The sequence below is a fragment of the Syngnathoides biaculeatus genome, chromosome 11 (assembly GCF_019802595.1).
Source record: "Syngnathoides biaculeatus isolate LvHL_M chromosome 11, ASM1980259v1, whole genome shotgun sequence".
NCBI lineage: Eukaryota > Metazoa > Chordata > Actinopteri > Syngnathiformes > Syngnathidae > Syngnathoides > Syngnathoides biaculeatus.
The window spans coordinates 30,600,237-30,627,518 of record NC_084650.1 but is presented as its reverse complement, the minus strand read 5'-3'; the positions used below and the strand labels follow the sequence as shown (position 1 = coordinate 30,627,518).

The 27,282-nt window shown below is 50.7% G+C and overlaps 1 protein-coding gene and 1 long non-coding RNA gene across 3 annotated transcripts in view; one reads left to right on the top strand and one right to left on the bottom strand.

Moving 5' to 3' along the window:
* Positions 1-26,867, top strand: part of LOC133508833 (dedicator of cytokinesis protein 2-like) — a 66,723-nt gene extending 39,856 nt beyond the window's left edge. Inside the window, exons 27-51 of the mRNA XM_061835292.1 lie at positions 15,144-15,242; positions 15,311-15,405; positions 16,033-16,111; positions 16,179-16,279; positions 16,434-16,492; positions 16,935-17,083; positions 17,233-17,318; positions 17,908-18,064; positions 19,293-19,333; positions 20,089-20,179; positions 21,080-21,187; positions 21,576-21,665; positions 22,029-22,133; positions 22,493-22,634; positions 23,121-23,202; positions 23,269-23,353; positions 23,758-23,844; positions 23,936-24,112; positions 24,580-24,663; positions 24,862-24,999; positions 25,084-25,214; positions 25,544-25,757; positions 25,834-25,939; positions 26,012-26,151; positions 26,728-26,867. Of these exons, the coding sequence (XP_061691276.1) occupies positions 15,144-15,242; positions 15,311-15,405; positions 16,033-16,111; positions 16,179-16,279; positions 16,434-16,492; positions 16,935-17,083; positions 17,233-17,318; positions 17,908-18,064; positions 19,293-19,333; positions 20,089-20,179; positions 21,080-21,187; positions 21,576-21,665; positions 22,029-22,133; positions 22,493-22,634; positions 23,121-23,202; positions 23,269-23,353; positions 23,758-23,844; positions 23,936-24,112; positions 24,580-24,663; positions 24,862-24,999; positions 25,084-25,214; positions 25,544-25,757; positions 25,834-25,939; positions 26,012-26,151; positions 26,728-26,778 (2,697 nt within the window). The 3' untranslated portion in view covers positions 26,779-26,867. The remainder of the gene's footprint in view (positions 1-15,143; positions 15,243-15,310; positions 15,406-16,032; positions 16,112-16,178; positions 16,280-16,433; positions 16,493-16,934; positions 17,084-17,232; positions 17,319-17,907; positions 18,065-19,292; positions 19,334-20,088; positions 20,180-21,079; positions 21,188-21,575; positions 21,666-22,028; positions 22,134-22,492; positions 22,635-23,120; positions 23,203-23,268; positions 23,354-23,757; positions 23,845-23,935; positions 24,113-24,579; positions 24,664-24,861; positions 25,000-25,083; positions 25,215-25,543; positions 25,758-25,833; positions 25,940-26,011; positions 26,152-26,727) is intronic.
* On the bottom strand, positions 24,819-26,786 carry LOC133508834 (uncharacterized). Of its 2 annotated transcripts, none has more exons than XR_009797166.1 (3): positions 26,665-26,786; positions 25,115-25,236; positions 24,819-24,957 (listed from the first exon to the last, which is right to left on the bottom strand). It is a non-coding gene; the product is annotated as an uncharacterized LOC133508834 (long non-coding RNA). The 2 variants fall into 2 exon arrangements; XR_009797165.1 differs by having other exon boundaries at positions 25,115-25,277; positions 26,665-26,770.
* Positions 26,868-27,282: the final 415 nt, after the last annotated feature.

Here is a 27,282-nt window from a genome sequence, read left to right as displayed (position 1 = left end):
GGAACGGTGTTGCCATGGTGACCGCTCACCTTCTCACGTCGATGAGATGTAAGAGCGTTCGTGTCGCAATTGCGTTGAATCAATGCCCCCAGGAGCTCAGATAGCACACAAATTTGCACACTTGACACCGAATCTGCGCAGGCCACCGGACTAAAATTCACCCCAGTGTGTCCGCTGGCCGTAAGCGGAGCATATTTTCCTCAGCCAATATGAATTTACTCATGTGTCCTTTTATTGACGCCATCCCCACTCAAACTGTTCCCTTGAACTTGATTTTCGACTCCCCCAAAACGGCAAAGTACCGAGCGCGGCATTGGCTCACCCTTCGCTGAGGGCTTTGCTCTTCTCCAGGTCCAGGATGACGTTGAGGAGAACCTTGATCTTCTCCTGGTTGGACACAAGGCTGTCCCCCACGCACTGCAGTTTGCTTTCCAGGCCGCGGGGGGCCGTCCCGGCCGGGAGTCCCCCCGGAGCGCCGTTACATTGCGCTGCTTGATGAGTCTTACAAGATGCGGTGCGGTCATCCAGAGATCTGCACTTTTGGCTGCCGTCGCTTTTCGCTTTTCTCTCTTCGGAGGAGTTTGGCGCGGGACTGTTTTCCGTCCGCTGTGCGTTTTTGTCGGGGTTTGTGAGACCGGGCGGCTCCGGGACGGCACATTTGGGGGATTTTTTTGCCGGGAGAGCCGGAGGGCCGCTGCATTCGATATCTGTGCGAGCAGAAGCGTTTGAACTCGGATGGCGGCTTTTGCACTGCCCGTGTTTGTCCGGTAACGATGGTTCCGTCGTCGGTGAGTTGGTTCTCGCTGCCGTCCTGCGAGCGTTTGCGTCGGGTGTCTGCGTGGCCGTGTCCTTGCAGCGTGTGAACTCTGCGGAATGCGGCCTTGCCTGCCGATTGGGAGTGGCCGCTCCACCGCCGGAGTGTGAACTGTGACTTTTTGGTATCGTGTGTGACAACTGTAGGGCTTTACCGCTTTTCACCGCCGCCTCTCGGTTCTTCGCGTCCACCAGCGACTCGTTTCTCGTGTGGTTCTGGAGAGTCCCCGGCTTCCGCGAAGCGTTGGACGATATATGAGGCCCGGCCCTACGCCGACAGGCGCCCGCGCACTGGGTGAGCTGCGACCGCCTCCTCCCGCAGGTTCCGCAAAGCTGAGGCGAGGCGGCGGTCGGCGTCTGACCGGGCCGAGGCGAGGCGGCGTAAACGGCTGTGCGAACGCCCCCCGTCTTGAACAGAGAACGTTGTCGCTCCCCGCGAAGAGATTTGACCCTTCTCTTCTCTTGGCTGTCTTCCTCGACTTCTGGGGCCTCAGCGCAGACCCCTCCCAACATGTCGGACCCCACCACGCTCCCATTGGCGTACTTGGATGTCCTTTTCCCTTTTGACTCCGTGGGGTTCGTCCGCATCATTTTTATCTGGCAGTAAACGCTGCCGTCCGACCCTTGTGAGCCGACGTCGTCCTGCGTCAGGTTGTTGATTTCGTTCCGCGACGTCTCCTTGGACGGCGGCGGACCGTCGCCGTCACTCCCGATGACGTCCGCCGTCTCCTTTGCGAGGGCTCGTCTCGGGTCGGCCGCTCGGCAGAAGTGTCGTTCGATGGGAGGGAGAGTCCGCAGTCCGGGAGACGTCTGCACGGCGACGCTGCACGGCGGGCCCCATCGTCCCACCGTCAGAGGGACCCCGAGCGCGGGCACCGGATTGGTGGGGTCGGCCACCCTCCTGCCCATGCTCTTCGCCGGGTCGCCTCAGCCCCCCGAGGAGCTGGATGGAGACGGGGCGAGCGGGGGCATGGGTCGAAATCGGGCGGATTACGTCCAATGGACGGCGAGTCGGGGAAGTGACGGCCGCTCTGAACCCAAACGCTTCAGTGTCCTTTTGGGTAATGACGACGTTATGGACGGTTTAGCATCTTGCCATCACGGAGGCTTGTCCCAGTTTCTGACCAATGACTTGCAGATGATGACTTGGCAACGAGTCTTTGCATCTGGGGAAAGAGAGAGAGAGAGAGAGAGAGAGAGAATAAATGTCCAGACTGGCACGGAAATGAAGACATTAGCGCCATCTGTAAGCCTCAAGTGCCGCGTCGCTGCCGGATCAATACAACTCTATCAAGCTCTTATTAGATCAGCGGGCGTGTGGTTAGGACAGGTCCTTTTCCCTTGCAGCAATTGAGAAAGACGTTCGATTGCGGTATTTTAAGAGAGTAAACCACGTTGAAGACACACTCGGGTGTATCGATCGAGGTGATGGCACATTTCAAATGTTCAACGGGTCTCTAATTCGAAAGTGTCCCGCTAATTTGGACGAGACAGTCACATGCTGCCTGAACTATACGGAGTAGCTTGAAATTGTTCAGTTCATTAGTGATGCTTTTGATACGGAGTTGTACTCAACCTATCGTTTGTGTGTTTAAGTTAAGTTTAAGCTGTCCTATCAAAGACGAAAATAGCCGATACACAACGTAACAAAATAGTCATTTCGGGGCCTATGAAAACATAACAGATTTCTTTACATTTATAGATTTGTTGGCCTTTTTATTTGTTCAATGGCAAAAGTGATCTTATTTAGCTCACGTAGACTTTCTGAATCAGCTCTGGCAGCAGCGAGCGAGTCTTTTGTTGCTGAAGTCAAATCTGAAACTGAAGTTTTGGCTGACAGGCGCTTCTTTGGCTCTTAGCAGCAACGTCACGTTAACGCCCTTCACTTTACGGACAGCGCAGCTAATTCTCTAAATATCTTGACACAAGTGAGTTTGGCTGCGGGACTTCTCCAGTGCCTGTTAAAAAAAATGCTAATTAACGAAGCGTCATCGTAGTAACGTCCCGTCCCGGAATGTACCAGTAGTCCGGACGTGTTATTTTTTCCTGATCCGAGTCCGATCCAGGCCACCCACACAGAACGAGGGGAACGCCAAATGGAAAATCAACAGTCGCAGGTGCTACTCTTCCTGCAAGAGCCAGACAATGTTTGCGACGGCAGATGTGTATGCTGTCAATTGAAGGCAATTTCCCGTCATCTTATTTTTAACACTCGGTTTCTCTAAACGGCGGCCGCACCAGAAACAACATCGCCAGCTGTTTGAGTCCACCCAACGGTGTAGGCGGACGTCAGCGTCTTTGCAGTTTCCCAGCAGCAACCTTTAGTTAGTCAAACAAACAAACGAGCCGACAGACAGCAGCGACCTCATTCTACCTCGAGTGCGGAAATTCCACGGTCGACGTCCGTCGTTTGACGTGCGGGGATCGCTCTTGCGATCGCGTCGCAGACGACCGCGCTTGCGGTCAACGTGACGGATGCGTGCGCTCGTTTACGTCTTTAACGACTACCTGTACCTAACCTGTTATGCCGAGCCTGGCGCCGGATTGGCGCTGGTCAAAAGCTTCGGGCATTACAGTATTGACCCGCAAGTCATTTGCGAGAGCAAGACACGTACGTCGCCTTTCTGCTTTGGTTTAAGTGCACCGTTTGACAACTGGCTTGTTGTCTTCATCTACTGTTTGTGTTTTTTCCAGCTCACCGCTCACCGTCAAATTTTCCACATCTTTGTCGTGCTGTTCTGTTTCAGTTGCAGTTCAAATGCACCGATGCTCCCTTTTCCCAATGTCGCCGCTCTTTTTGTATTTTGCACACATCGCAACCCTGACAGTGAAAAAGCAGCGGGGAGGGAAAGGGGAGGTAACGCTCTTGGCCGGGGGCGACCACGAGGGCGCGACAAATGAGCGACGCGAGGCAAACAAGCGCCGAGCGGCGTAAGAGGCGAGGGAACGCAGCAAGTTAGAGAGGGGCATGATGTGAGCGCATCAAGGCAAAAGCTGGAACTGGATCTGGAAATGGCGAATCCCCCCCCCCCCCCAGGTTCAAGTCTCCAAACGTGGCAGGAGACCAAAAGACAGAAGCGTGGAAGAGATGTGCAAATAAGTCAGATGTTTAAAGCCGTGTAAGCTGCTCGCGCATAATCAATCCACAATGCGCAATCCTATTCACACACACACAGACACATACGGAACCTTTCGACACAACTCAAAGGTGTTTTACTTGCTGTGAGTTTAATTTGCCGGTCGACACGTTTGCGCTTCTCCCCAATTGTCCACAGTGAGGCCAAGCCCGTCTCGATTTTGCTTTTCTGCTTTTTCTGGCCTCGTGTGGCACTTTTGTCAAGTTGACATTTTGGCTTTTGGCAGACAAGAAGCACGCTAGGCTAGCTTCTAGCTACCGACCTCCCGAACATTTTGGCGGTGTGCGCGGTTATGAATCTGTGTATCATTTATTCTTTTGATTTTTTTTTTTTTTTTTTAATTGGCAATCAGAAAACCCCCCAAAAAACATTAATGACATTACTTGATTTTTTTTTTTTTTTTTATATAAAAAATACTTTACAAAATGAAAGCCAAATCCAGTTGGACGGAAGTCTTCCCTGACACATGTAGTGGCCTCCGACTGACGAGCATTGGCACTCAAATTGACACCACCGCGGAGTGGGAATTAAACCCGCGCTGCTCGCATGGATGAACTCTTCCACTATCATCATTTTCAAAGGTTTGTGCCGACTTTCTGTATCCACACGGAAAGCCGGTGACCAGATTGAAAACGGGACCTTTCTCATCTCGGAAGCTGTTCGCTCCCTCTCGGCAGATTTCGAGACGGCGGCGGAACAGAAACTTTACGCGAGTTCCCTTTTGAGGTTAACAGAGCACACCACAGTCGATAAGACGATATTCAATACAATTTCTTTGATTATGTTTCTGTCAGGGGCCGCTTTGGGGTTAGCTGTAAAGCGTCGGCCGGCCTCACAGTTCTGAGGACTCGGCTCCAATCCCGGCCCTCCCATGTTCACCCCGTGCCTTGCGTGGCTTTTCTCCGGGCACTCCGGTTTCCTCCCACATCCCCAAAACATCGGAGAGACTAAATTGACTGTTGTCTGTCTCCCTGTGCCCTGCGATTGGCCGGCGACCAGTTCAGGGCGTACCCAGCATCCTGCCCGCTGACAGCTGGGATAGGCTCCGGCTCTCCCGTGACCCCTGTGAGGATAAGCGGCTCGAAAAATGGATTTATGAAAGCGCTAAGAAAATCAGTTTGAGAGATGCTCCTGTATCAGTTGTCGGTCGCCCGGCGCGTGGCTGTCTTGTTGGACTTTTTGCTCGGGAACGTCCACAGACTGGCCTGCGCTGGCAAGGAAGCGCAAAGCGTGGCGACGGACGGTCTCCGATGTGATTTCGAGGGGAGGCCCGTCATTCTCCGGCCGAGTGAGGTGCGCACGTGCGTGTGCTCGACGTGTTTGGCCTGGAATTCGGTCTTCGGTCCTGGAAGCCTCACTTCCCAAAGGCGCTAAGTCCTTCATGGGTCCAGTCAGGCGCATTGCATTCTGGGTACCGCACCCCAAGAATTTGACGGGCCCTAATTGATATAAGTTATTGGGTTTCGGTCACAACCCTAAGAATAAAATGAAAGTGGAAAAAATACCTGTACTGCATTCATATTTGGGTCTTAAATAGCAACACAATTGTTGAAACTGGCAAATTAATTGGAAAAAAAAACCCCAAAATAAGGCCAAGGACTGTAGACCCCCATTGGCAGTAACCTTGAGGGTCCTCCTCAAATGATTCCCAATATGGCGGCAAAAAGATTTCTCGTCTGGCTGCAATTCTTGTTGAGTTGTCGTCGAGTCGACTGCGTTGTGTCAGCCGATCGCAGCCGAGACCTGCACAACTAAATCTGATGACTGGATGTTTGGAGAAGCACTCAGACGACGTTTTGTCTTTGGCGTCTGCTGTTTTTGTTGACGCCTTCCATAAATTCCTTTTTGCCGGTGCTGAGAATGGAATATTGCGATTCTGCAGATGTACGCAGGTCCTCCGTGCATCATCCTACCTTTTATCCTTTTCAACCCGTCATCAAAAGTGTCGCGACGCCACATTTACGCCTGCACCTCAGAAAGCCGGCAGCGCCCCCAAAAAAGCCGAAAACTGACCCCCCCCCCCCCCCCCGGCTGCTCTTTTTGCATCCCTCCTCTTTCGCTGTTCACTTGAATCGGATGCGAGCGAGGGCCCAACGTCTTTTAATCAGCTGCCAGATGTCCGAAAAGCTCATGTCCCAACGGGCCAATAAGCAAAAGTTCCCGGCGAAGTGGCCCGTGCCACGCTCAACTCCTTCCTCCGTAGTCGGCGTTCTCAAGTCTGCTGGCGCGCGCCATCAAATTTCATCGCAATCGTGGAAAATGTAATTGGAGGCTTCAGAATCCACTTGAGCTCACTGGCCTTGTTTTACTTGTGGAAATGACATCTTTTCACAGGTAGCTCCTCATTGTTCGTGACGTCGTTTTTACATTTTTAAAAAGGTTATTTTTACGCGTGTAAAAATGACTGTACTAAAGAACTCTGACGGCTTTTCAAGAACATTCGTGGTGGCCTGTGGCCCGACCAACCACATTTTTGTCTCCTTGTGAGCGCATTATTTTGATTTAAGTGCGCGTGGTACACATTAGTGCCACCTCCAGGCGTGCGGCTGAACTTCTCTTTCTTGCTTAAGAATGGAGAAAAGCCACGCTGGAACGGGCAGAGGACGACGCGGGGACGACAACGCAAGCGCGCGGCCGCATCTGGCACTGGTTGCTAAGCGACCGAACCAGAAGTAGCCCTGTGCCTTTTTTTTTTTTTTTTTTTTTTTTTTTTTTTGCCGGCTTGGACGTGAATTTTACTGTTACAAGCCCGGACTTTGATCGTGAGAAGGCACAATATAAGGGAAGCACACCTTGCGTAGCGCCAAAGGGTCCCTGAGCAAGAAATCGAAGAACCCCGAGTTGCTCCTCAAGCTCCGTCACCGGAGGCAGAAAAAGACCCGCAAGTGGAAGCCCGTTTTGCATCTTGATTGGGGCTGGACCAAGTTCACCGCGAGTGGCATCCTGCGTCGTTGACGTCATTGGGAGTGCACGTCCGTCAATACGTGGCCTCCGGTTGAGCGGCGAGGAGTCCAGTCTGGGCTCCAGCTCACCCGGGACCCTGATGGAGACCAAGAGTCTTGGATCGGGGATGAACATTCCTCATAATTCAATTTTCATTCTGTCTCATTGCGGATTTTTGCAGCTCTTTTGCTTCTGCTGAAGAGGATGCAATCGATGGTGACGCGGCCTTCCAGTCCAGGTCCACACAGGAAGAAGAAGAAGAAGAAGAAGAAGAAGAAGAAGAAATCGACCTTCTTGTGATTCAGGAGAGTCATGAGCCACCGTAGCTACGCAAGCAGAGATGGGGGGGGGGGAATATTTCAGGGGTGCGAGTTATTGACAAGTCCCTTTTGCGGTTGCTGGTTGAGTGCTGTGACTTGACCAAATGCTCTCAACAGATCTTTTTTTTTTTTTTTCCTCCCAGCCGTCTGCATGCACGCTTCCACGGTGCGGCTTTTTTTCCCCCATCTTATCGTCTCTGACTTGTCACTCATCCCGTCTGCATGTCGCCTCCGAGCCCTCCACCGTCGTGACGCAAAGCGTCTTCCTCATATCTCTTCGTCTCCTTCAATCTCCTTCCACGCTTTTTGGCCGGGGGGGGGGGGGGAGTACAGCGGACCCGCCAAGTCACAAGTTCCGTTCTCCTTTAGGTCGCCCAACACGCGTTGGCTTTTCTTTGGCTTTTTTGCCAGATAGATTCCAAGAGGACGACACGTTTGACGTCCTCCTCTCGGATGAGTTAAGACGGCGACATTTTGTCCCACTCGGAGCGTCTGTCCTCGCCTCGGATCAAAGTGATTGTCGGATGGCTCTCGATTATCTTGAGTTATCGTGCACTGGTGTGCTGAGCAGGATTTATTTATTTTCAAATTGAAATACAAACCCGAAAATGATAATATTGAACGGAAGGTGGTCACTGGGCAAGCTTCCTGCTGGAAATGACGAGATAAAGCAAAAGATTGAAAGGCCGGAGGGAGTTTTAGGGTTAGCGGACCTCAAAGCCGAGCGCGCCCACGCCGACGGTCGAGCCGAATGTTCCAGTTTTCCTTTTCTCGCGGCCAAAGTCCGCGAAAGGTCGTCCCGACTCTTTAAGCTGCGGTGCAGGCTGCGTTGTGTGAACTTGTGAATTTATGATGTCAGAAAAGTGTCAGGGGCGATAATCGTAAATGTTCAAATGATTGAATATTCACGATTGCAGATCCCGACGGGCGGTCGTCGGTCAACACCGCGTTTGGCCCGGCCCGGCCGCAATCTCTGCAATTGCGCCGTGGAACGGAAGAAGAGCGAGAGAAGCAACACGTTTGTGTTGATTGATTTTGCGGAACAAGTTGTTTACCACAATCGATTCCGCGGTCAGAAAACAGTTGACTTTCTTCTCCTTCTTCGTATTTCCCGCCGCGCTGCCTCTCTCGGGTCAGTCCCGGCATGACGACACGCATCCGGAATGCGATTTTGTCGAGGCGATGGCGTCAAGTGTGCGCGCGCTGTGTCGTTTTGGCGATCCCGATCACAGCAAATGTCGGAGGGGGTGTGTCATACTTTGTACTCGGTGAACTCCATTTTGCACTTGTGACTTTTCGGATTCTGAAGTAGAGGCCCTGTAGCTCAGTGGTTAGAGCACTGGTTTGATAAACCAGGGGTTGTGGGTTCGTATCCCACTGGGGCCTCCACTCTCTGAGAAGGCTCGAGTCAGGAAGGGCATCCGGCGTAAAAATTGTGCCAAACATATGTGCGTTCATCTGAGATGACACGCTGTGGCGACCCCGAAAGGGACAAGCCGAAAGAAACTTACTTACTTTTCGGATTCTGAAGTACAGGTGCCGTTGGGCATTGTGTCATCACGGCAGCAGTTCAATCCCGACACTCATTCCATTTTCGATATTTCCGTAACTAAAGGGACATCCGGCAGATCCCGCTCGACTTGGGAGCTTGCGCTGCACGGAACGGCGCCTTGAGGGATACACAGGATGGGTCGGTCCCCACCGCGACGCTTCTGCACCCGGGCCACCTTTGGGGAGCTGCAGCTCCGCACGGCTTCCGATAATTAGACGAGATCGGCGCAGAGTTTGACTCGAGGGACAGAAACGAACTCCTGAACTCCCGCAAATGCGCGCGTTCTGACTTTGGGACTGCAGCGCGCGATGTAATCCCATCTTAGAGCCATTGGCGCATTAATAGCAATCAGCTGAAGCGCTTTGGCTCTTTCGCTCACTCACACACACACACACACACACACACGTCATCGGAAACATCTGGAACTTTTCGAGGCTGTAAAAGTCTCGATATTTATGAATTCACTAATGGACGGGTCACTGTTGACGTTTCTGGAAGAAAATCAGGTACACTTGTCACGTACGGAGCGCTTGGAGGCATCGCGCAGCAAAACGCGCTCTCACGGGAGTTTGCTGTTGTGTTGTTTGTATCGGTGGCGCAAGAAATCCGGGGCCCCCCCTCGCCGCCCGTTTCCGCACAGTCGCCATCGTTTCCATTCGCCCGCGATCATCCCAACGCAAAGTGCCCGGCGTGGACTGCGAGGGGCTCCGCGGATCGTACCCAACCCCCCCCCCCCCCCCCAAAAAAAGGAAAGGCTCACGGACTTACTTGATGTTTTCCTGTTCTGGTCTGACGGTTCTGATTGTGTCCTGATCTTTTTGCTCCCATCTGGAATAATCCTGCGGTGGTCGACGCGTCTCTTTTGCTCTCCCCTTCGTGTTGCTGCTCTTGATCCTCACACGCTTGCAACGATCCTCCCTCCCTCCCTCCCTGCTTGCTCTCTCTCGTTCTCTCTCTCTCTCTACCTCCTCCAAATGCATCGTCGCCATCTCTCTGCGTGTTTCTCACCTTATGTTCGATTGGACCGTTTCCCTTCTTACTCTTCCTCCTCCTTCTCCGGTTTCTTTCTTTTCCTTTCTTGCCCTTTGTGATGCCACGGCACGCGACACCCCCCCCCCACCACCACACCCCACCCCCACCGCCGTTTGCGACGTGACCCCGGCACGACGGAGGACCTCGGCAAACTTTGGCAGCACAGACGTTCCTGCGTCCGGGACCGACGCCAGCGCTTGCAACAAACACAAACGGGCGTGTGCACGTGTGAATAACGCACACTGTGGCTTCAGTCACTTTATTTTTATCTCGGTCTCTTCTCCGTCCGTGGTGCCCCCCCCCCCCCCCACCGCACCCCCCGACCCTTTTAAGCCGCTGTCCTGCTTTTTCCCTCTGCCCCACTTAACCCACTTGAGGCTCTTGACATCTTTCTCGAACGATATTTTTCCGTAGCCTCGGCGATGACGCGTTCAATTGCAAAGAACGTGACAACATTCAACTTAATTCTGAAGGCCTTTCGGGCCTTTTGGACTTGATTGGCCCAATTGGCCGCCCACCAGGGATTGTTCTTTTTTACTGGTCTCGGACAGGACTGGGTACTAATGAGGACTTGTAAAAGAGCTGCACCTTTTTTAAAAAAAAAAACGGCAAATACATCCTGGAATCCCAACATCCGAGCCTTTGGTTTGGAGCCGGACTGGGACGCCATCTGGACCAACGTTTTCAGCACATGGAAAAATCCCGCACGTCAGATTATACACAATAAAGCTGGTGGCGGATCATCCATGATAGTGCAGATTAAAAGGCAGGCGGGCCCGACTGGACAAAATGTACAGATTTTTTTTCTTCCCCGTGTAAATTCCGGGAATGTCGCTCGTTGTTGTTCTGCGCCTCATTTATTTCACTTTTGCGACGTTGTCTCTGGACGGCAACCGCGCAAACGTGCCCGTCTGCTTTTTTTTTTTTGCAGTCTTGAGCGTCTCGTCTTCTGCCCCTCCATAAAAACCCCAAAACAAAACAATTTTCACTTCTATTTGGTTTTTTTTGGGGGGGGAATTCTTACTTTTTATTCCATTCATGTAAGTTATTTTAATGGGTGCAGTTCTACGGGCACAAAGAAACGTGAAGTTTTTTAAGGGAAAGGTTTTGTCGAAATTCTTTTTCATGAAAAATAGGATAACAGTATTGTTGTCACTTAAAATATGTAGCTAATTACTTACTACTAGATCTTTTTCCTTCTTACAGTACGTGTAGATTTCGCATTGCTTGTTTCTGTCCCTGTATTATAACAGTAATTTTTTTTTTTTTTTTACTTTGAAAGCATATTTTTTCAAAAAAACGTTTCTTTTGACTCAAGCCAATACTTGCTTTCCATCTCTTAATCCTTCAATATGAGCAGATACATATAAATTGTTGCTGCTCTTTCTCAATTAAAACATAATGATCCTAATTAATCACATTTAATTGCATCAGTCTTATATAATGACCCCCCCCCCCCACCGGGCATCTCGTGGGTGGCGCTAATCTGTACTGAGAGGGTTCGGAGCCGTTGACATAAATTGAGTCCGCCCGTTTGTCCGAGAAAACGCATTTGACACTCTTCCAAAGGTCCAAGACGACGGCTCGTTAAATCCGCGTCTGATTTCCCAAACATTTGTCAGGTTAATTCTGTGTTGCCGTTCGGATCCAGGTGGGCGATGATGGGCGGACTGGAGTGGAAAGTGGGCGAGAGGAAGAGGGGGCAAATCCCAGGACTCGCCAGCTCCCCAGCATCTGTGTCCTGTTTTGACACTAATCTCCTCACTGTTGCGTAAGAGAAAAGTGCGCGCACACACGTACCAAAGCCGCAAAATAGATGCAACGCGGCCACGGAAATATTCTCCACCCAATGCCGCGTTCAATCTTCAGGAAAACGGAGGCCAAACTTGACGTCGCCTGGCTCCTTCTAATGTACAAAAGTCCTTCGTGTACTGCAAAGTGGGGCAAAAGCTTGGCAGTTTGCGTGCGTTTCAACCCTTTCACTTTGACTTTGAAGTCCAACCATTATCTTGGCGTCATTATTAAACACGAATAAATTTTAGAGATGGAAATGTGTTGACTGGTGCCGGTAGTGTACTAAATAGATGGAAAGAATACTTTGAGAAGTTGATGAATGAAGAAAATGAGAGAGAAGGAAGAGTTGAAGAGGCAAGAGTGAAGGACCAGGAAGTGGAAATGATTACTCAGGGGGAAGTCAGAAAGGCACTACAAAGGATGAAAACTGGAAAGGCAGTTGGTCCTGATGACATACCGGTAGAGGTATGGAAGCAATTTGGAGAGATGGCTGTGGAGTTTTTGACCAACTTATTCAACAGAATACTAGCGGGCGAAAAGATGCCTGAAGAATGGAGGAAAAGTGTTCTAGTTCCCATTTTTAAGAACAAAGGGGATGTTCAGAGCTGTGGGAACTATAGAGGAATAAAGTTGATGAACTTGAACAATGAAGTTATGGGAAAGAGTAGTGGAGGCTAGACTCAGGACAGAAGTAAGTATCTGCGAGCAACACGATGGTTTCATGCCTAGAAAGAGTACCACAGATGCATTATTTGCCTTGAGGATGCTCGTGGAAAAGTACAGAGAAGGTCAGAAGGAGCTACATTGCGTCTTTGTGGACCTAGAGAAAGCCTATGACAGAGTACCAAGAGAGGAACTGTGGTACTGCATGCGTAAGTCTGGTGTGGCAGAGAAGTATGTTAAAATAGTACAGGACACGTATGATGGCAGCAGAACAATGGTGAGGTGTGCCTTAGGTGTGACAGAGGAATTTAAGGTGGAGGTGGGACTGCATCAGGGATCAGCTCTGAGCCCCTTCCTGTTTGCAGTGGTAATGGATAGGCTGACAGATGAGGTTAGACTGGAATCCCCTTGGACCATGATGTTCGCAGATGATATTGTCATATGCAGTGAAAGCAGGGAGCATGCAGAGGAACAATTGGAAAGATGGAGACATGCACTGGAAAGGAGAGGAATGAAGATTAGCCGATGTCAAACAGAATATCTGTGCGTGAATGAGAAAAGTGGAGGGGGAAGAGTGAGGCTACGGGGAGAAGAGATAGCGAGGGTGGACGACTTCAAATACTTGGGGTCAACAATACAGAGCAATGGAGAGTGTGGTCAGGAAGTGACGAAACGGGTCCAAGCAGGTTGGAACAGCTGGCGAAAGGTGTCTGGTGTGTTATGTGACAGAAGAGTCTCCGCTAGGACGAAGGGCAAAGTTTACAAAACAGTGGTGAGGCCGGCCATGATGGACGGATTAGAGACGGTGGCACTGAAGAAACAACAGGAAGCAGAAATGAAGATGTTGAGGTTCTCGCTCGGAGTGACCAGGTTGGATAGGATTAGAAATGAGCTCATTCGAGGGACGGCCAAAGCTGGATGTTTTGGAGACAAGATTCGAGAGAGCAGACTTCCATGGTTTGGACATGTTCAGAGGCGAGAGAGGGAGTATCATGGTGGAAGGATGCTGAGGATGGCGCTCCCAGGCAAAAGAGCGAGAGGAAGACCAAAGAGAAGGTTTATGGATGTGGTGAGGGAAGACATGAGGGCAGTTGGGGAGTTAAGAGAGGAAGATGCAGGAGATAAGACCAAGATGGCAAAAGATGACGCGCTGTGGCGACCCCTAACGGGACAAGCCGAAAGGAAAAGAAGAAGATTATTAAACACGAATCTAATCCAGGCGTGTCAAAGACTTTCCAGTTCAGGGGCCGCATGAGGCCGAATTTGATGCCAAAAGGAACCGGACCACCACAATCGTGGCGTACTCCATATAATGTCTTTCCCCTTTGCTTTCGTGCAAAACCAGCAAATGGGGAAAAGCTCCGCGAAAGACGTAGGACCCCCCACCCCCCCCCCCCCACCATGCAGGGAGGGAAGTCGGGGCTTCCCTTCTAAAACTACTGACACCACTCGGTCTAATACGATTGATTTGTGGAAATCTTTTTCTTAGCGGTACGGGGGAGGATCGGAAAATCGTAAATACCTTCCCCGACGAGACGGTACAGTTGCTCTCCGCTCTAATCCCCGCGTACATAATCCTGTTTTTGTGAGCGCAAAGTGACGGAATACACAAACGGGTTTTTCAGTTGTCGCTGCCGATCCTTTTCTCCTCTTCGGATCTCGCTTGAATTGAGACGCGACGAGACCGAGTCGTGCTTCTCGCTTGATGCGGCGCCCACACTCGGCCGCTAAAATTGGACAGAAGCGCTTTATGTCAATAAGTGCTCCAAGTCGTCCTCGGGTTCTGTCCGCTCCGCCGAGGACTTTCCGACCCATCAATGTTGGTTCTTCCGGTGGCAGGTTTTCTGAACATCAAGCGGTGGTTTCGGATCAGGCAATTAGCGCAGTCGCGAGTAACTTTGTCCGAGATTTGCTGCCCGGTGCGCCGAACTGCGATCGAAATCCTCTCGGAAAAGAGACGTCTCGGTACGAATCCCTTCTGCCGTTCATCTCCTCCTTTCTTTGCGTCCTGGCAGTTGCCCGTGGCTTCCTTTTCTTCTTTTTTTGCCTGCTTTTCGTATCGCGTCCCTTTTTCGCCCGTTGAAGGTCGTCCTCGCCGGCGACGGCCGAGCCCGTGAAAAAGTTTTTCAGTCAGCGGGTTTGGGCTGGAAGCCCTTTGTTGGAGGCGCTCGGACCTCAGTACGCAGCACGGACTTGTACGCTTGTTCCAACGATCCCGGTTTCGGGAGGTATTCGGTGATGGCGCCCCTATTTGCACTTTGTAAGTTCATATTTGGGTGCCCCAGAAAGTGCATTTGAGTTATGTTTCCATTGCTAAACTTCAATAAGTGCATGAAAAAAAAAAACTTGTATCATTTGAAATAGGATCCATTAGATGGAAACTGAAGTTTCTTCAACTGGAAAGTGACTTTTCAAATGTATTTTTCTCCGACACCGTATTTGATCCTCAGTGTCTACATTTTCCCCTTCAGTTGTCTTCATCCTGCTGGTTTCGTTGGGCCGTCTGCGGCTGCGGCCTTTTCCCCCCATTTTGTTTTCTTGAATATGGCAAATTGAAACACGGGCTCCTTAAATTGTGATGGTCTTTGCTCTGTTTTCCAGTAAACTTCCCCTGGAAGTGGTAAAAAAAAAAAAAAAAAAAAGAGGGAGAAGCAAGCAAGGACGCACTTTTCCCGCGTTGTGCAGTTCGACTCCCGCCATTTAGCGCAATCCACATTTTCATCTACCAAAGTCATGTCTTGAAAACCTGGTTGTGGATACAAATGAAAAATGAAGAGCAAAGTGCCATTTTTGTCTTCTTTTTAATTTGATGCGCGAGCGGCTCCACCCGACCGAGCGCTAACCGCAACTCTCTCAATTTGTCCCGGCAAAATGAAACGACGCGCGCAGTCCCGCGTGGTGGCCTGCATGACGGCCATCCTCGGTCAAATGGAGGACCGCCACTACTCGGCGTACATCGAAACCTTCGCCAAGACCTCGGATCTTGTGGTGAGTCTCCCCGCGGGTGCGTACCACAACGGAGTCCAGTCCTGTACATCTTCATGACTTGCTTTCAGGACTTTCTCATGGAGTCCTTCCTGCTTTTTAAAGACCTGATCGGGAAGCACGTGTACCCCTCCGACTGGATGGCCATGATCATGGTGCAGAACAGGTACCGTACGCCTCTGCGAGCGTAAAACATTTCTCCGGGGGCGGGGGGGAAGAAGACAGAAGTTAGAAGATGATGGGGACAAACGGCAATGTCAGGAAATGGCGATGAGCGGGTTATGATTTCTTGCCCCCACCGACGCGGCCGCACTATTCCTCGATTCGTGTCTTTCCTTCCATCGGCCGAAAGCGAAGATGACGCCGCACGGAGGGCCTTTGAAGCGTAAAAATCGCCCCCCTGCAGCTTGTTGGCGGGAAGAAAGATTCGTAGCTTGTGCGGGGTTTGCTCAGAAAATATGAGCTCGCGGTATTGAAGAATTCCAATCATCCAAAAAAGAAGGCGTCCATCCAGGTCCGTCACTCAGCTCACGTACGGTATCGGATTATTGTTACTCATATATCGCGGGAGTGGGTGAGTTCTCTTGAAGTCTGGCTCGCTGGCATTAAATTTGGAGCATTGACAAGATTTCCCCACTTCCAAAAGCAAAACTGGCGGCGCCGGTCTCGTCCCACCGTCACCGTCGAAACCGAATCTTTCTTTTGCTTGGATTCCTCGAAGTAAGCGTGCGTAATCTCTCGCTGCTTCCTTTCTCCTGACGCTGCGTATTTGCCCATATTTCCTGTGATGTAGGGTTTTCCTGAGAGCCATCAACACTTACGCCGACACAATGAATCAAAAGTTCCTCAGCAACGATGACTTTGAAGTGCAGGTGAGTGGCGCCGCGCAAGTCTTCCGCTGCGTGCTGCGAACGGCATGTCCTCTTCCTTCCCGTCTAGTTGTGGAATAACTACTTCCACCTGGCCGTCGCGTTCATCACTCAGGAGTCTCTGCAGCTGCAACATTTCTCGCCCGCAAAGAGAAACAAGATCCTCGCCAAGTGAGAGCAAAGCCGCGTCGCACCTTTTCTTCCCGCATTTGCATCATTCGTTCTAGTCCCCGCGCCCGCTTGTCATGGAAAATTCCACGACGCTCGAGCTGCGGCGAGATCTTCCCTCTTTTCTGGTGCAAACGATCTTCATCTTTTCTTTCAGATACGGAGATATGCGACGGCTCATCGGCTTTGCCATTCGCGACATTTGGTTCAAACTGGGTGGGTGAGCGAGTCCTGCGCATCCGACGCTTTTTGCGGGCGACGTCCGTGTGGTAACCTGATGTCATATCCCGCAATCAAATACAACAGCGTCATCGAGTACAATAGTATCTGATCAAAAACCATATCACGCAGTTGAGATATTTTGCAATCATAATGCAGGAGAGTAGCACGTCCTGTCACATCGGCATCGCAGTTGATGGTTTTTGTTTCATGGTGAATGTCAGCGGGAAGAATATTTGCGTCGTCCTGGAGCTGACTTTGCACACCAGCAGAGAGTTTTTTTTTTTTTTCGTTTTGGTTTTTTTTTTTTTTGCTTCCCGACTTGTTTTTCAATCGTAACGGGCATTTAGCGGCTCTTAAGTCGGGCCGCAGGCGCGCTTTGTCCGACCGGGCCGAAACCCGACCCGACTCGACTCGGCCTCCTTTTCGCCTCCTCCAGGCGGCCACAGGATCTGTTTCATCCCCGGCATGGTGGGTCCCATCCTGGAGATGACTTTGATCCCGGAGGAGGAGCTGAGGCGGGCCACCATTCCCATTTTCTTCGACATGATCGCCTGTGAACACGCCCACTTTGGCAATTTCAACAAGGTGCGTGCGTGTCTTTTCATCAAGGGCACATCGAAAATGAGCTTTTCGGGGTTGACGGTGAACGCCAGCGTCCCGTCGATTTGCTTTGCCGCCCTCCTGTGCGCTTTTGTCCCGCCCTTTGCGTCACTCGCTCAACTCGTCTTCTGCAGTTCGAGAACGAGATCATTCTGAAGTTGGACCACGAGGTGGAGGGCGGAGGCGGAGACGAGCGATACATGCAACTGCTGGAATCCATGTAGGTCTGACTCCACCATCAGAATCAAATCCTTATTTTTTGTGCCATTCAGAAACAGAGATGTAAAAACATCCAAATTGATGATGTGGAAACTGGCGAGAAGGACAGTTTTTTTTTTTTTGTTTTTTTTTTTTTTCATGGCTTACGTTAACCAGGATCCCTTTCCGTACTCTGGCCCAAGATAGAAGCCGGGTGGGTTTTGCGCCCGGTCTCCTCGCTGGTTGGAAACAGCTGGGCCTTTTCTAGCAAGCCGTCTGGCTGGCTCAACTTTTTGCCGCGTGGGGCTCCTTTCTGGTTGTGCTCGGCACCGCCACGAATGTTCTCAGCGGAGGCCCGTAGACTTCATCGCGCTCTCAATTGCGGCCGCCGAGACAAAATCCGCACCTTGAAAATGTCAAGACGGGGTCGGCCCCGCTTTCACGTTAGGAGTGAATGCGGCGCGGCAGCTCTTGCCGGTAATCTATCTCGTTCTTTGGTTTGCGTGTTTCGAATTGGAGCCGCCACCGGCTCGTGAAGGAATTCTCAAGATTCTGCCGTCGGGTCGACGCTGCAGCAGCTTTTGGTTGATTTGGGAACTTCTTTGTGTCAGCCTGCTGGAGTGCGCTGCAGAGAAGGCCGTGTTGCGACCTCAAGTTCAGCACTTTGTGGCCTTGGTCAAGGGGCTCCTCGTGCGTCTCCTGGATTATCGCACCGTCATGAGGGACGAGAGCCGCAACAACCGCATGAGCTGCACCGTCAACCTCCTCGTAAGTCTCCTTCATCGCAATTCTGTAAGCGGGGTCGTCGTCGTCGTCGTCTTCAGCTTCCGTGCTCGTGAAAATCTGGAAAGATGCCACGCTTTTTGTACACATTGAAATTGAACAGTTATCACTTTGTGCATTCAGTTTTCTTTTTATAATTAAAAAAAAAAAAAAGTTTGATTCACCTGATACACTAAATACAGATAAAGGCAACCCCCCCCCCCGACCCCTCCAAATATGTTTAACTCCGGAAAGTAGTGACAAACAGATTTTTGAAATTGGTTTTAGTGTGCGTCATAAACGAAAGAGACAAAGTGAGTGTCGACATTCCATCTTTCTTTTTGTTTTGGGGCTGGCTGGAAAAAGTTGGGAACTCCCGTTTATACAGTACCTATGAAATACATAATTGAATTCCTTCCATGTTTTTTTTTCCTTCTATTTTTCTTTCCTTGACTGTCCACCTTTTTTTGTAAGTAGCATGGATGCGCTTTTCTCAAGCTAGCCCTAAAGATTAGCGATTCCCTTTGTTCATTTGCGCCTCCTGTTTTTTTTTTTTTTAGCGAATTCGAATTCTTATCAGCCCACCCTGGGGCTGACCTCATTTCCAAAGTACACACACGATCGCATTCCCCTGCTGTGCGCAGATGTCGTTGAAAACAAATGTGTGCTTTATTTTCTTCCTTTATGTCTGCGGGTTGCTCACGGGCGGACGTGACAGTAGCGGCGGCTCGGTCCTGTCGGCGACCGCCTCGTCGTCACGTCACGAGAGGTCGACTGACTTGGCGGGCGGCCGCTCGACCACCTTCACGCACACATGAGCGTCCTCCGGGGCGCCGACGCCATCTTGCGGCGACGTTGTGGCTGACCTTTACGAGGGAGAGAAAATCGTGGAAAAAGTCGTTTTTCCCTCAGCGTTTGCGTTTACGCGCACTCGTTGGCTACACCTGCAAAATCTAAAGCAGGGGTGCCCGGACTTTTTTACCCCAAGATCTCGTTTTCAAGCAGCCAGCCTCTCACGCGGCTGCTGACCGGGCCCAGGGCCGTCGTCGTTTGTTTGACGCTTTTCACGTTGCGTCGCACTTTCTTGTTTTCTCTTGACGTCGTTGAGACCGAGCGTAGCCCGAGAGACGCAACCTACGACAAGGAACTCAAACAAAAAATGCAGGACCGACACGAAGAAGTGATTCCAATCATGTTTGCATTAGCACTGACAATTCTTGTTTTTCCTTTGCAGAATTTCTACAAGGACATCAATCGCGAAGGAATGTACATCAGGTATTCCACACGCCCAGTCTGACATATTGTGTGCGTGTTGTGATAATCTCCCGTGGGGATTACGCACGTCCCGCTGAATTCATGTCACAATCCACCGGATCAGCACTCGGTCCGACTGAGAGGCCGAGACCCGAGTCCCGGTGGGCGGCGAGCGGAAGACGAGATCATAGCGCAAGCGGAGATGATCCATTTTGCTCGCTCGCTTTGTGCGCTTCTGCTCGTCCTTTATTTATACCGAACATCCAATCAGTTTGTATTTGTGGACGTGAGCGCCGCTCCCGAGCGGATCATCTGCGTCGTTATTTTCCATCTGCCCGGCCTGCTTTCTAGTAAATGAAAGATTGTTATTTGCCTTTATTTATTTATTTATTTATTTTTAAAAAATAAAATAAAAAAAATTTGAATTCTAAATTCAGGCCACCAGATTAGGTACCCCCCCCCCCGCACCATCTCCAAGAACAGCCTTTCCCAACTTTTACTGAGACAACATTTACATTTGAAAACACTTGCGGCACACCACCAAACGAACGCGCAAAAGTACACAAAACTGAAAGTGATGTAAAGGCAGCTTGAAGCCACACTTTCCGTGTCCGGTCACAAGCCCTGAAACGCGGCACGCGGTCCTGAGGTGTTGAATGGTTGTTGGAGATGAGATGCTCAGGTTGTCCAACAGTGGCATCTAGCGGCGTGATGCGTGACTCGCATGTTATTTGATGGGACCGGGCCTCTGCACCTCTTGTTGTTTGTGCGCTCAGGTATCTTTACAAACTGCGGGACCTTCACCTGGAGGGCGAAAACTACACGGAGGCGGCCTACACCCTGCTGCTGCACTCGCGCCTGCTCAAGGTAGCGAAGTCCCACCAAACGGAATCGTCCAGTCCGGAACATTTCCAGCGTGACCTGCGCTCGAATGGCGTCTGCTGCCGTCTTCCAGTGACGGCGTTGAACGTCACCAAGGGGCAGATCGACGCTCGTTACGTCGACCAAACGCAGCACCTCAAACACTTCAAAGGCGTCCGTCGCGTTTCAATCTCTTGTGTTTCTAAATATGTACGTTTGAAAGGAAGCGCTCAAAACGCGCGAGAAGGCCGAGAGCGATTCTGTTCAGAAATAGCTGAAAACTCATGCGACCTGGGGCGTATGCCCCCCACCCCCAGTGCCCCCAAAAAAAGCAACCAGTGCCGTCTGTGGCTATTGGCTGGACTGGCAACTGATAAGATTACCGGGAATGACACACGAGATGGCGGACAAGGGCATCCGGGGACTGTGGTGACGTCATGGAGCTACTTTAGCAAAGCAAACTCTGAACCACTAAATTGCGCAAGCTCACGTTAGCCGCTAGCCAGAGGGCTCGCGGGCCGGCCGCGGACATCCGCACGAGAAAAACACTCGCGAGAAGGTGAAGTGCTTCTTCCGTTCACGAGTCAAGGAGGCGTTTCAGGTCCTTTTCAGCCAGTAGTTGACTGACATTGAACAAATTTGATTGACGGATGTGTGGGCGCGTCTCGAGCGGACGCGCCCACACATCCGGCAATTGGAGGCCGGGCCTTATTGATAATGATTTAAGAGCGCTACGATTATTGTCCATCCGTTTTCCATTTTTTTTCCTCTCAATGCAGGTCCAGCGGTCTTTGACCCACATGTGTCTACGCACACGCACCGTTTTGATGTTGTAGGCTTCAAAGTAAGAAGTGAGGTCTGCAAGCCTCTTCTTCATCCGCGGTGTGTTTTTGTGCCCCCCACCAGTGGTCGGACGACTTGTGCAGCCACTTTGAGTTCCCGGGCTCCCAAAGCCAACGGCAGCTGAAAGAGAAACTTTCCGACACCATCATCGACTACTTCGACATGGGCAAGGTGTGCGTCGTCTCTGCTCACGTCTGCGAGATTTGCTTTCTTTCTGGACAATAGTTTGGAAAATGGTCCCCCCCTTGTTTTTATTTTTCCAAAGTTCATGCACAACACTAGCTGTGGTAATTGTAACGAGAGCTTTGATAGCCACTTTTTCATGCGCTGCTGACACTTTTATTTTCAATTTCCACTGCGTCTTTTATGTTCTCTGGAATGGCGACTGAGTCCCTCCACTCCTCACGGAGATTTCCATCAAACGAACGACCTGAAGAGCTGCCGCTGGCTGTTTGTCAGCAGATGCTGTCATAAAGGACACTGCTGTCTTGATCTTGGTCTTGATCTTTTTCTCTTTCCTTTTCTTTCCTGCTTTCTTTGTGTGTGTGTGTGTGTTCAGATGTGGGAAGAGGCCATCACTCTGTGCAAGGAACTCGCCGATCAGTACGAGAACGAGATCTTTGACTACGAGCTGCTGAGCAAGAGACTGGTAACGTCGGAGTCGCGAAGAGTCCCGACTGGTTTCGGGCGTCCGTGTTTCCAGATGAAAACCTTTCCGCCTCAAACGTCCGGTCGTGACAATATTGCCATACGTGCTCATCGATGTTAATGATCAATTTCATACCCGTGGCTCATTGATTTTGACGGTCGTTTCCCCTCACCCCACAAACTCCCATCGACGCTCCTCCGTGAATCTTTTCCACGATTCACACGACTCTTGACTAAGGTGAAATCGATTTGGTCGTAGAGACGACCTCGGGCGGTTTTGCGCTTCATTTTTCTCACTGCGTGCAGATGAAAGCTTCCGTGCACGGACGCAAACGGAGAAGCGTTCCTCTTTGTCTTTGTGCAGGAGAAGCAAGCAAAGTTCTACGAGAACATTATGAAGATTCTGAGGCCCAAACCCGATTACTTTGCAGTGGGCTACTACGGGCAAGGCTACCCTCCCTTCCTCAGGGTGAGTTTTCGCGTTGCGGGCGACACCGCTAACGACTATTGACTGAAGTGCCTCGCCGGGTCAATATTCTGCACCGATTGGACTATAAAAACGTGATTTGTACACCCAAAGAAGAAAATACTGCCCGAGAGCATTCAACTCTTTACAATTCCCATTTTGGGTAGATTGGGTGATTCTACTGCTGCGACACGGAAGAGGAAAAATTCCATATCGACTTTTACGGGAGCGGGAGTGAATGTAAAAGGCTTTGGGGTGGGGTGAGGGGGGGGGGGTGTGTGTTAAAAAGTCAAATCGAGATGCGAACAATAGAGACCAAAAGCAGGTCCGCACGACCTTGACAGCCCTTTGTGATCCAACAGAACAAAGTCTTCATCCACCGTGGCAAAGAATATGAGCGCAGGGAGGATTTCCAAAACCAGCTGATGAGCCAGTTCCCCAGCGCCGTGCGCCTCAACACCACCACCGCGCCGGGGGACGACATCCGCGACTCCCCCCTGCAGTGTATCCTTGCGGCGCAATTGTCGCAGGCGGAATCCTTGCGTCTCCAAAATCACTTTTTAGGAAATGAACACCAAAAAAAAAAAAAACTTCGAACTTGAATTCACACACCCACAAAAAAAAAAAAAAAAAACCCCAAAACAAAATCCTTTTAGTATTTCTCAAAAGTTTTACAGCGATGCAAAAAAATGAAGCTGAGGCCAAGGCTGAAAATGAATCTGCACAAAGTCTTCAAGGCCGACCACTCAACGAGGCGATCCATTTTTAGCAAAACAACCTAACTTAAGAGGATTGAACGCAAACATTTTTGCCTGTTATTGTTTCGAAAAAAAAAAAGAGGGGAAAAAAACCAAAACCCATCCATATTTTTGGAATCTTGAGGCAGCAGGAGGAGACGCAGAGTTTAAATCCTGCTGGATTTCCAAATTTCAATGGATTAGGAATGCATGAAAACAGACAGGTTTGAAAGTTCTTATTAATTTGCAACAGATATTCAGTGTTTCACGGTCCATCCCGTCCTGGAAATCCCTCCTCGCCTGAAGAATAAGCCGGTCCCGGACCAGATCATCAAGTCAGTGCATCGCCGCGGACCAGTTTGGAATTTCAATGGCGCTGACCTTTGTTTGACTGCGTCTAGCTTCTACAAGTCCAACTACGTGCAGCGTTTTCATTATTCCAGACCTGTGAGGAAAGGCCCGGTGGACCCCGACAACGAGTTCGCTGTGAGTAGATTTTTTTTTTTTTTCGGTGTGTGTCATTCTCATTTCTCTCCCAGGAAAAGGAATAATAAAATCAGTCCAGTATGAAACCAAGATTAGTTGATGCAATTGCTTCATTGTGAATCTTCCCTCAGGAGAACGTAATAATTCCGTTATGATGGACATTGTGCAGACGGTAGTTCCGCTTTGTGATTTGTATTTTTTGTTGTTGTTTTTTTGAAAATGTATTGGCCAAATATTGCACACTTGTACGCCATTTTAAGTGAGCTCGCAACAGTCCCGTCTTCTCGCAAAGTGTATTTCTTTTTTCCGGAGGTGGCAGAAGTTTGCCTTCCAGCCGATAAACGCCAAGTGTCGAGCGAGCCCGCACGCTAACGTCACATACCGTAATTGTTGTTTTGCCGAAGTCCATGTGGATCGAGCGGACGACCTTCACCACCGTGTACAAGTTGCCGGGTATCCTGCGCTGGTTCGAGGCGACCGACGTAAAACACGTAAGTTGTCCTCGACGCGTTGTTGCGTTTGTGTGTATTTTCAAACGGCTCCGGTCTCACGTCGTGTCTTTTGGCGTCTCGGCGTCTGCAGACCACGCTGTCCCCGTTGGAGAACGCCATCGAAACCATGGAGTCCACCAATGAGAAGATTCTGGCCTTGATCAACCAGTACCAGGCCGACTGCAGCCTTCCCATCAACCCGCTCTCCATGCGGCTCAACGGTATCGTGGACCCGGCGGTCATGGGAGGCTTTGCCAAATACGAGAAGGTGAGCAAAGGAACCCGCGCACAGCCCGAGCAGGCCCAAAGGAGACGCGTCAGAAATCATATCACGCTATTGTGCGCTCCTCCCGCATCGTTCGGGTGAACACTTTCCAGGCGTCGGGATAAAACGTCTGTGGAATTCTCAAGTGCATCAGTGTATCATTTGGAAACGCTTGATAACCGCATCTCGTAAGAACCACCCACGACTAGCGCAATATTATTTGTTACGAGACCCGCTCGTGATCTAATATTGCTCGATTTTTTTTTTGGGGGGGGGGGGGGGGGGGGACTTCCTTTCCCCGATGAAACGGTGAGAGGAAGTCACATGACCGCAGGGGTTCTCATTTCCCCAAAATCTTGCATCTGAACCGGGGTGTGTAGACTTTTTGCAGCCATTGATCGTTGTGACAACGCCAAGTGTGTGGGAAAGTTGTACGGAAGCCTTGTTGGTTTGACTTTTCTTGCTGTCAGGCTTTCTTTACAGAAGAGTACGCTGAGCAGCACCCCGACGACAAAGAGAAGCTGCTGCGTCTTAAGGACCTCATCGCGTGGCAGGTAGCGCAAAAAAAAACAAAGAATTTCAGTTCGTCAAGAGCTCGAAGCAAGTTGTTGTCTCTTTTTTTTTTTTAATTGACACCATTTCAAGTGTCAAGTCTCTTGATTGCCCTCATTTGCCGAAGACCAAATTGCGAGAGCTGGAGCTCGATCTGCCCGCTGTACCCGCAGGCCTCCGATTCACCTTTGCCTTTGTAGATCCCGCTGCTGGGCGCAGGCATCGCCCTCCACGGCAAAAGAGTCTCCGACGCCCTGCGTCCCTTCCACGAGCGCATGGAGGAATGTTTCAAAGAGCTGAAAAAGAAAGTGGAGAAGGAGTACGGCGTCAGAGAGCTGGTAAGAAAGTGCCCCGAGGCCTCGGCGGTGCCCGCCGTGCCAGCGACCCATCCGGAAAGGCGACTCAAGTTCTCGTCCACGCAGTTGGACTTGGACGACAGGAAGTCGACTCGACCTTGCTCCGTGCTGAGATCCGTTCGTCAGTCCGTCATCTCCATTTCCTCGCTGCACAGCTCATCTGAATGTGCCACGCCCACCAAAGTCGCCGTTGACAGGTAGGAAAAGCAAACGACGAGACTGACGACGGAGAAAATCAACGTGGAAGCTTTTAGCAAAGTCTGTGTTTAGAAAAAAAAAAACAAAAAACAAAAAACAACAACTTTATTTCGTGCACAAAATATCCGCGTGATCCCTTTTTTCTAGCTGAACAAACGCGTGTCTTGAAATTGTGCGGCTGCGTTTTTGTGGCCGAGGCGGACGCAAAGATGCCACGTGTGCCGACGGCAGAAAGACAAATTGTTCAGACACGTCAACGACGGAAGCGCGCAAGATCGCTCGGGACAAATCGAAAACATTTGCATCTCCTTCCTTTTGCGCTTTCCAGGGACTTCCCCTCCGAGTGGAGCGTCGGCAGCACGCTGCCGCGCTCCAGCGGCAGCCTGGGCGCCGCCGCCGGCGCGCAGGACGACGACGACGTCGTGACCGTGGGCGACTCCGAGGTCAAACTGAGGAAGAGCAAGAAGAAGAGGAAGAGGAGCAGCATGATCTTCATCACGGAGGAGCGAGAGCAGAGCGACACGCTGGTGGACGGCAAACGGGTGAGCGTCGCGGGTCGCCCTGGGCGCTCCCGAGCGAGCGCTGCGGCGACCTTTCACGGCCGTCTTTGTCCCAAAGTTGTCCAAGAAGCAGGAGTTCCGCAGCGACACCAACTTGTCCGATCCCAATAGTGGAAAGGAGCAGCTGAGCGGCGCCAACTCCAGGTCTCTGCCCGCCATTACAGGTGAGCCGCACGACCGCGGCCTCTTTCCCGGGGAAGGGACGTCACTGCGACTCGCTCGGTTCCCATTCGCAGGTTTGTCGGTGGCGGTGGCGGACGAGGCCGAGTGCGCCCGAGCCAGGAGGGACGGCAAGTCCTTGTCCGTCTGCATCGCCTCCGACCGGACGGCGGACCGACGCTCCAAAGGCGTCATGGGCCTCTTCTTCAAGTCCAAGGTGCGCCTCGTCCGCCCGCCGCGTCGAGAGCCCCATTGGCTCAGTTGGCCTTTTTTTTTTTTTTTTTTTTTTTTTTGGAAATAATAAAGCCAGTTTCCCCGGCTCCGGTACGTTTACGTCACCGATATCAACTGTCGTCATTTGAATGAATAAAAGCGGCTTAAAAACATTTTGACATCACTGTTAACGTTTGCCGCGAAGCGGGAGAACTTTGCAACTTCACCCAGAAAATCGTCGGGCAAAGTCCAAGTTTAAACGCTTCAAAGGGTGACTGCAACGTACGCCGATCATTTGGAATCTCATATCACGCTCCTGAAAATGTGTGTCTCCCCCCCCACCACCACCACCACCAAATTTGATCATAATAAGCCGCTCGCCCTCCACCTGTATAAAAACAAAACTCTTGCACGTATTATGACGATGATGATGATTTTGAAAATGCTGACTTAAACACTGAATATTAGTTACGTCTGCAACAATGTATTTGTACATAGTTTGAGTAATTTGTCGTACCGGGGCGGAGACAAATTCCTCGGCCATTAAATCTGGTTCTCGTAATTTTCTTTCTTTCGCCAGAGCTCCAAGGCCGACGACGTGACGGCCAAAGACGGCGACAATCACTTCTGACGTGCGCGCGTCTTCCCGATTTCTCCATTTCTGCTGCTCGCTTTCTCGGTGTGACGTCGCCTCCCGGAAACGCCACCGACGAACGTCCGTCCGTAGCCGCCAAGAAAGGCCACGTTGCAAGGCGGGAACGCCAAACTCCATCTTCAGGCACGTGATTTGAATGAACGAAAATAGACTGCAAAATATTGGTGGGGGCTGCCAGCATGATCAAAGCATGATCGCCAATTTTAACGGGCAAGTTTTATAAATTCTATTACGAATGAAATATAGCGAGTACATCGACGAATAAATGCCATTGTGTTTTCAAAATGTACACAATATGATGGTTCGTTATTTAGGTGCATCCTTTTACCCCCCCCCCCCAAATTACAAATTGAAATAAGTAAAGTACTAAATTGAATTCGGATTTGCATGATGGCAAGCAATCGTGCTTTCGTAACGTTGTCCGTTGAAACGGTTTTTACTTCCTCGTTTTTGTAAATGATTGAAAGGCATGAATGTGAC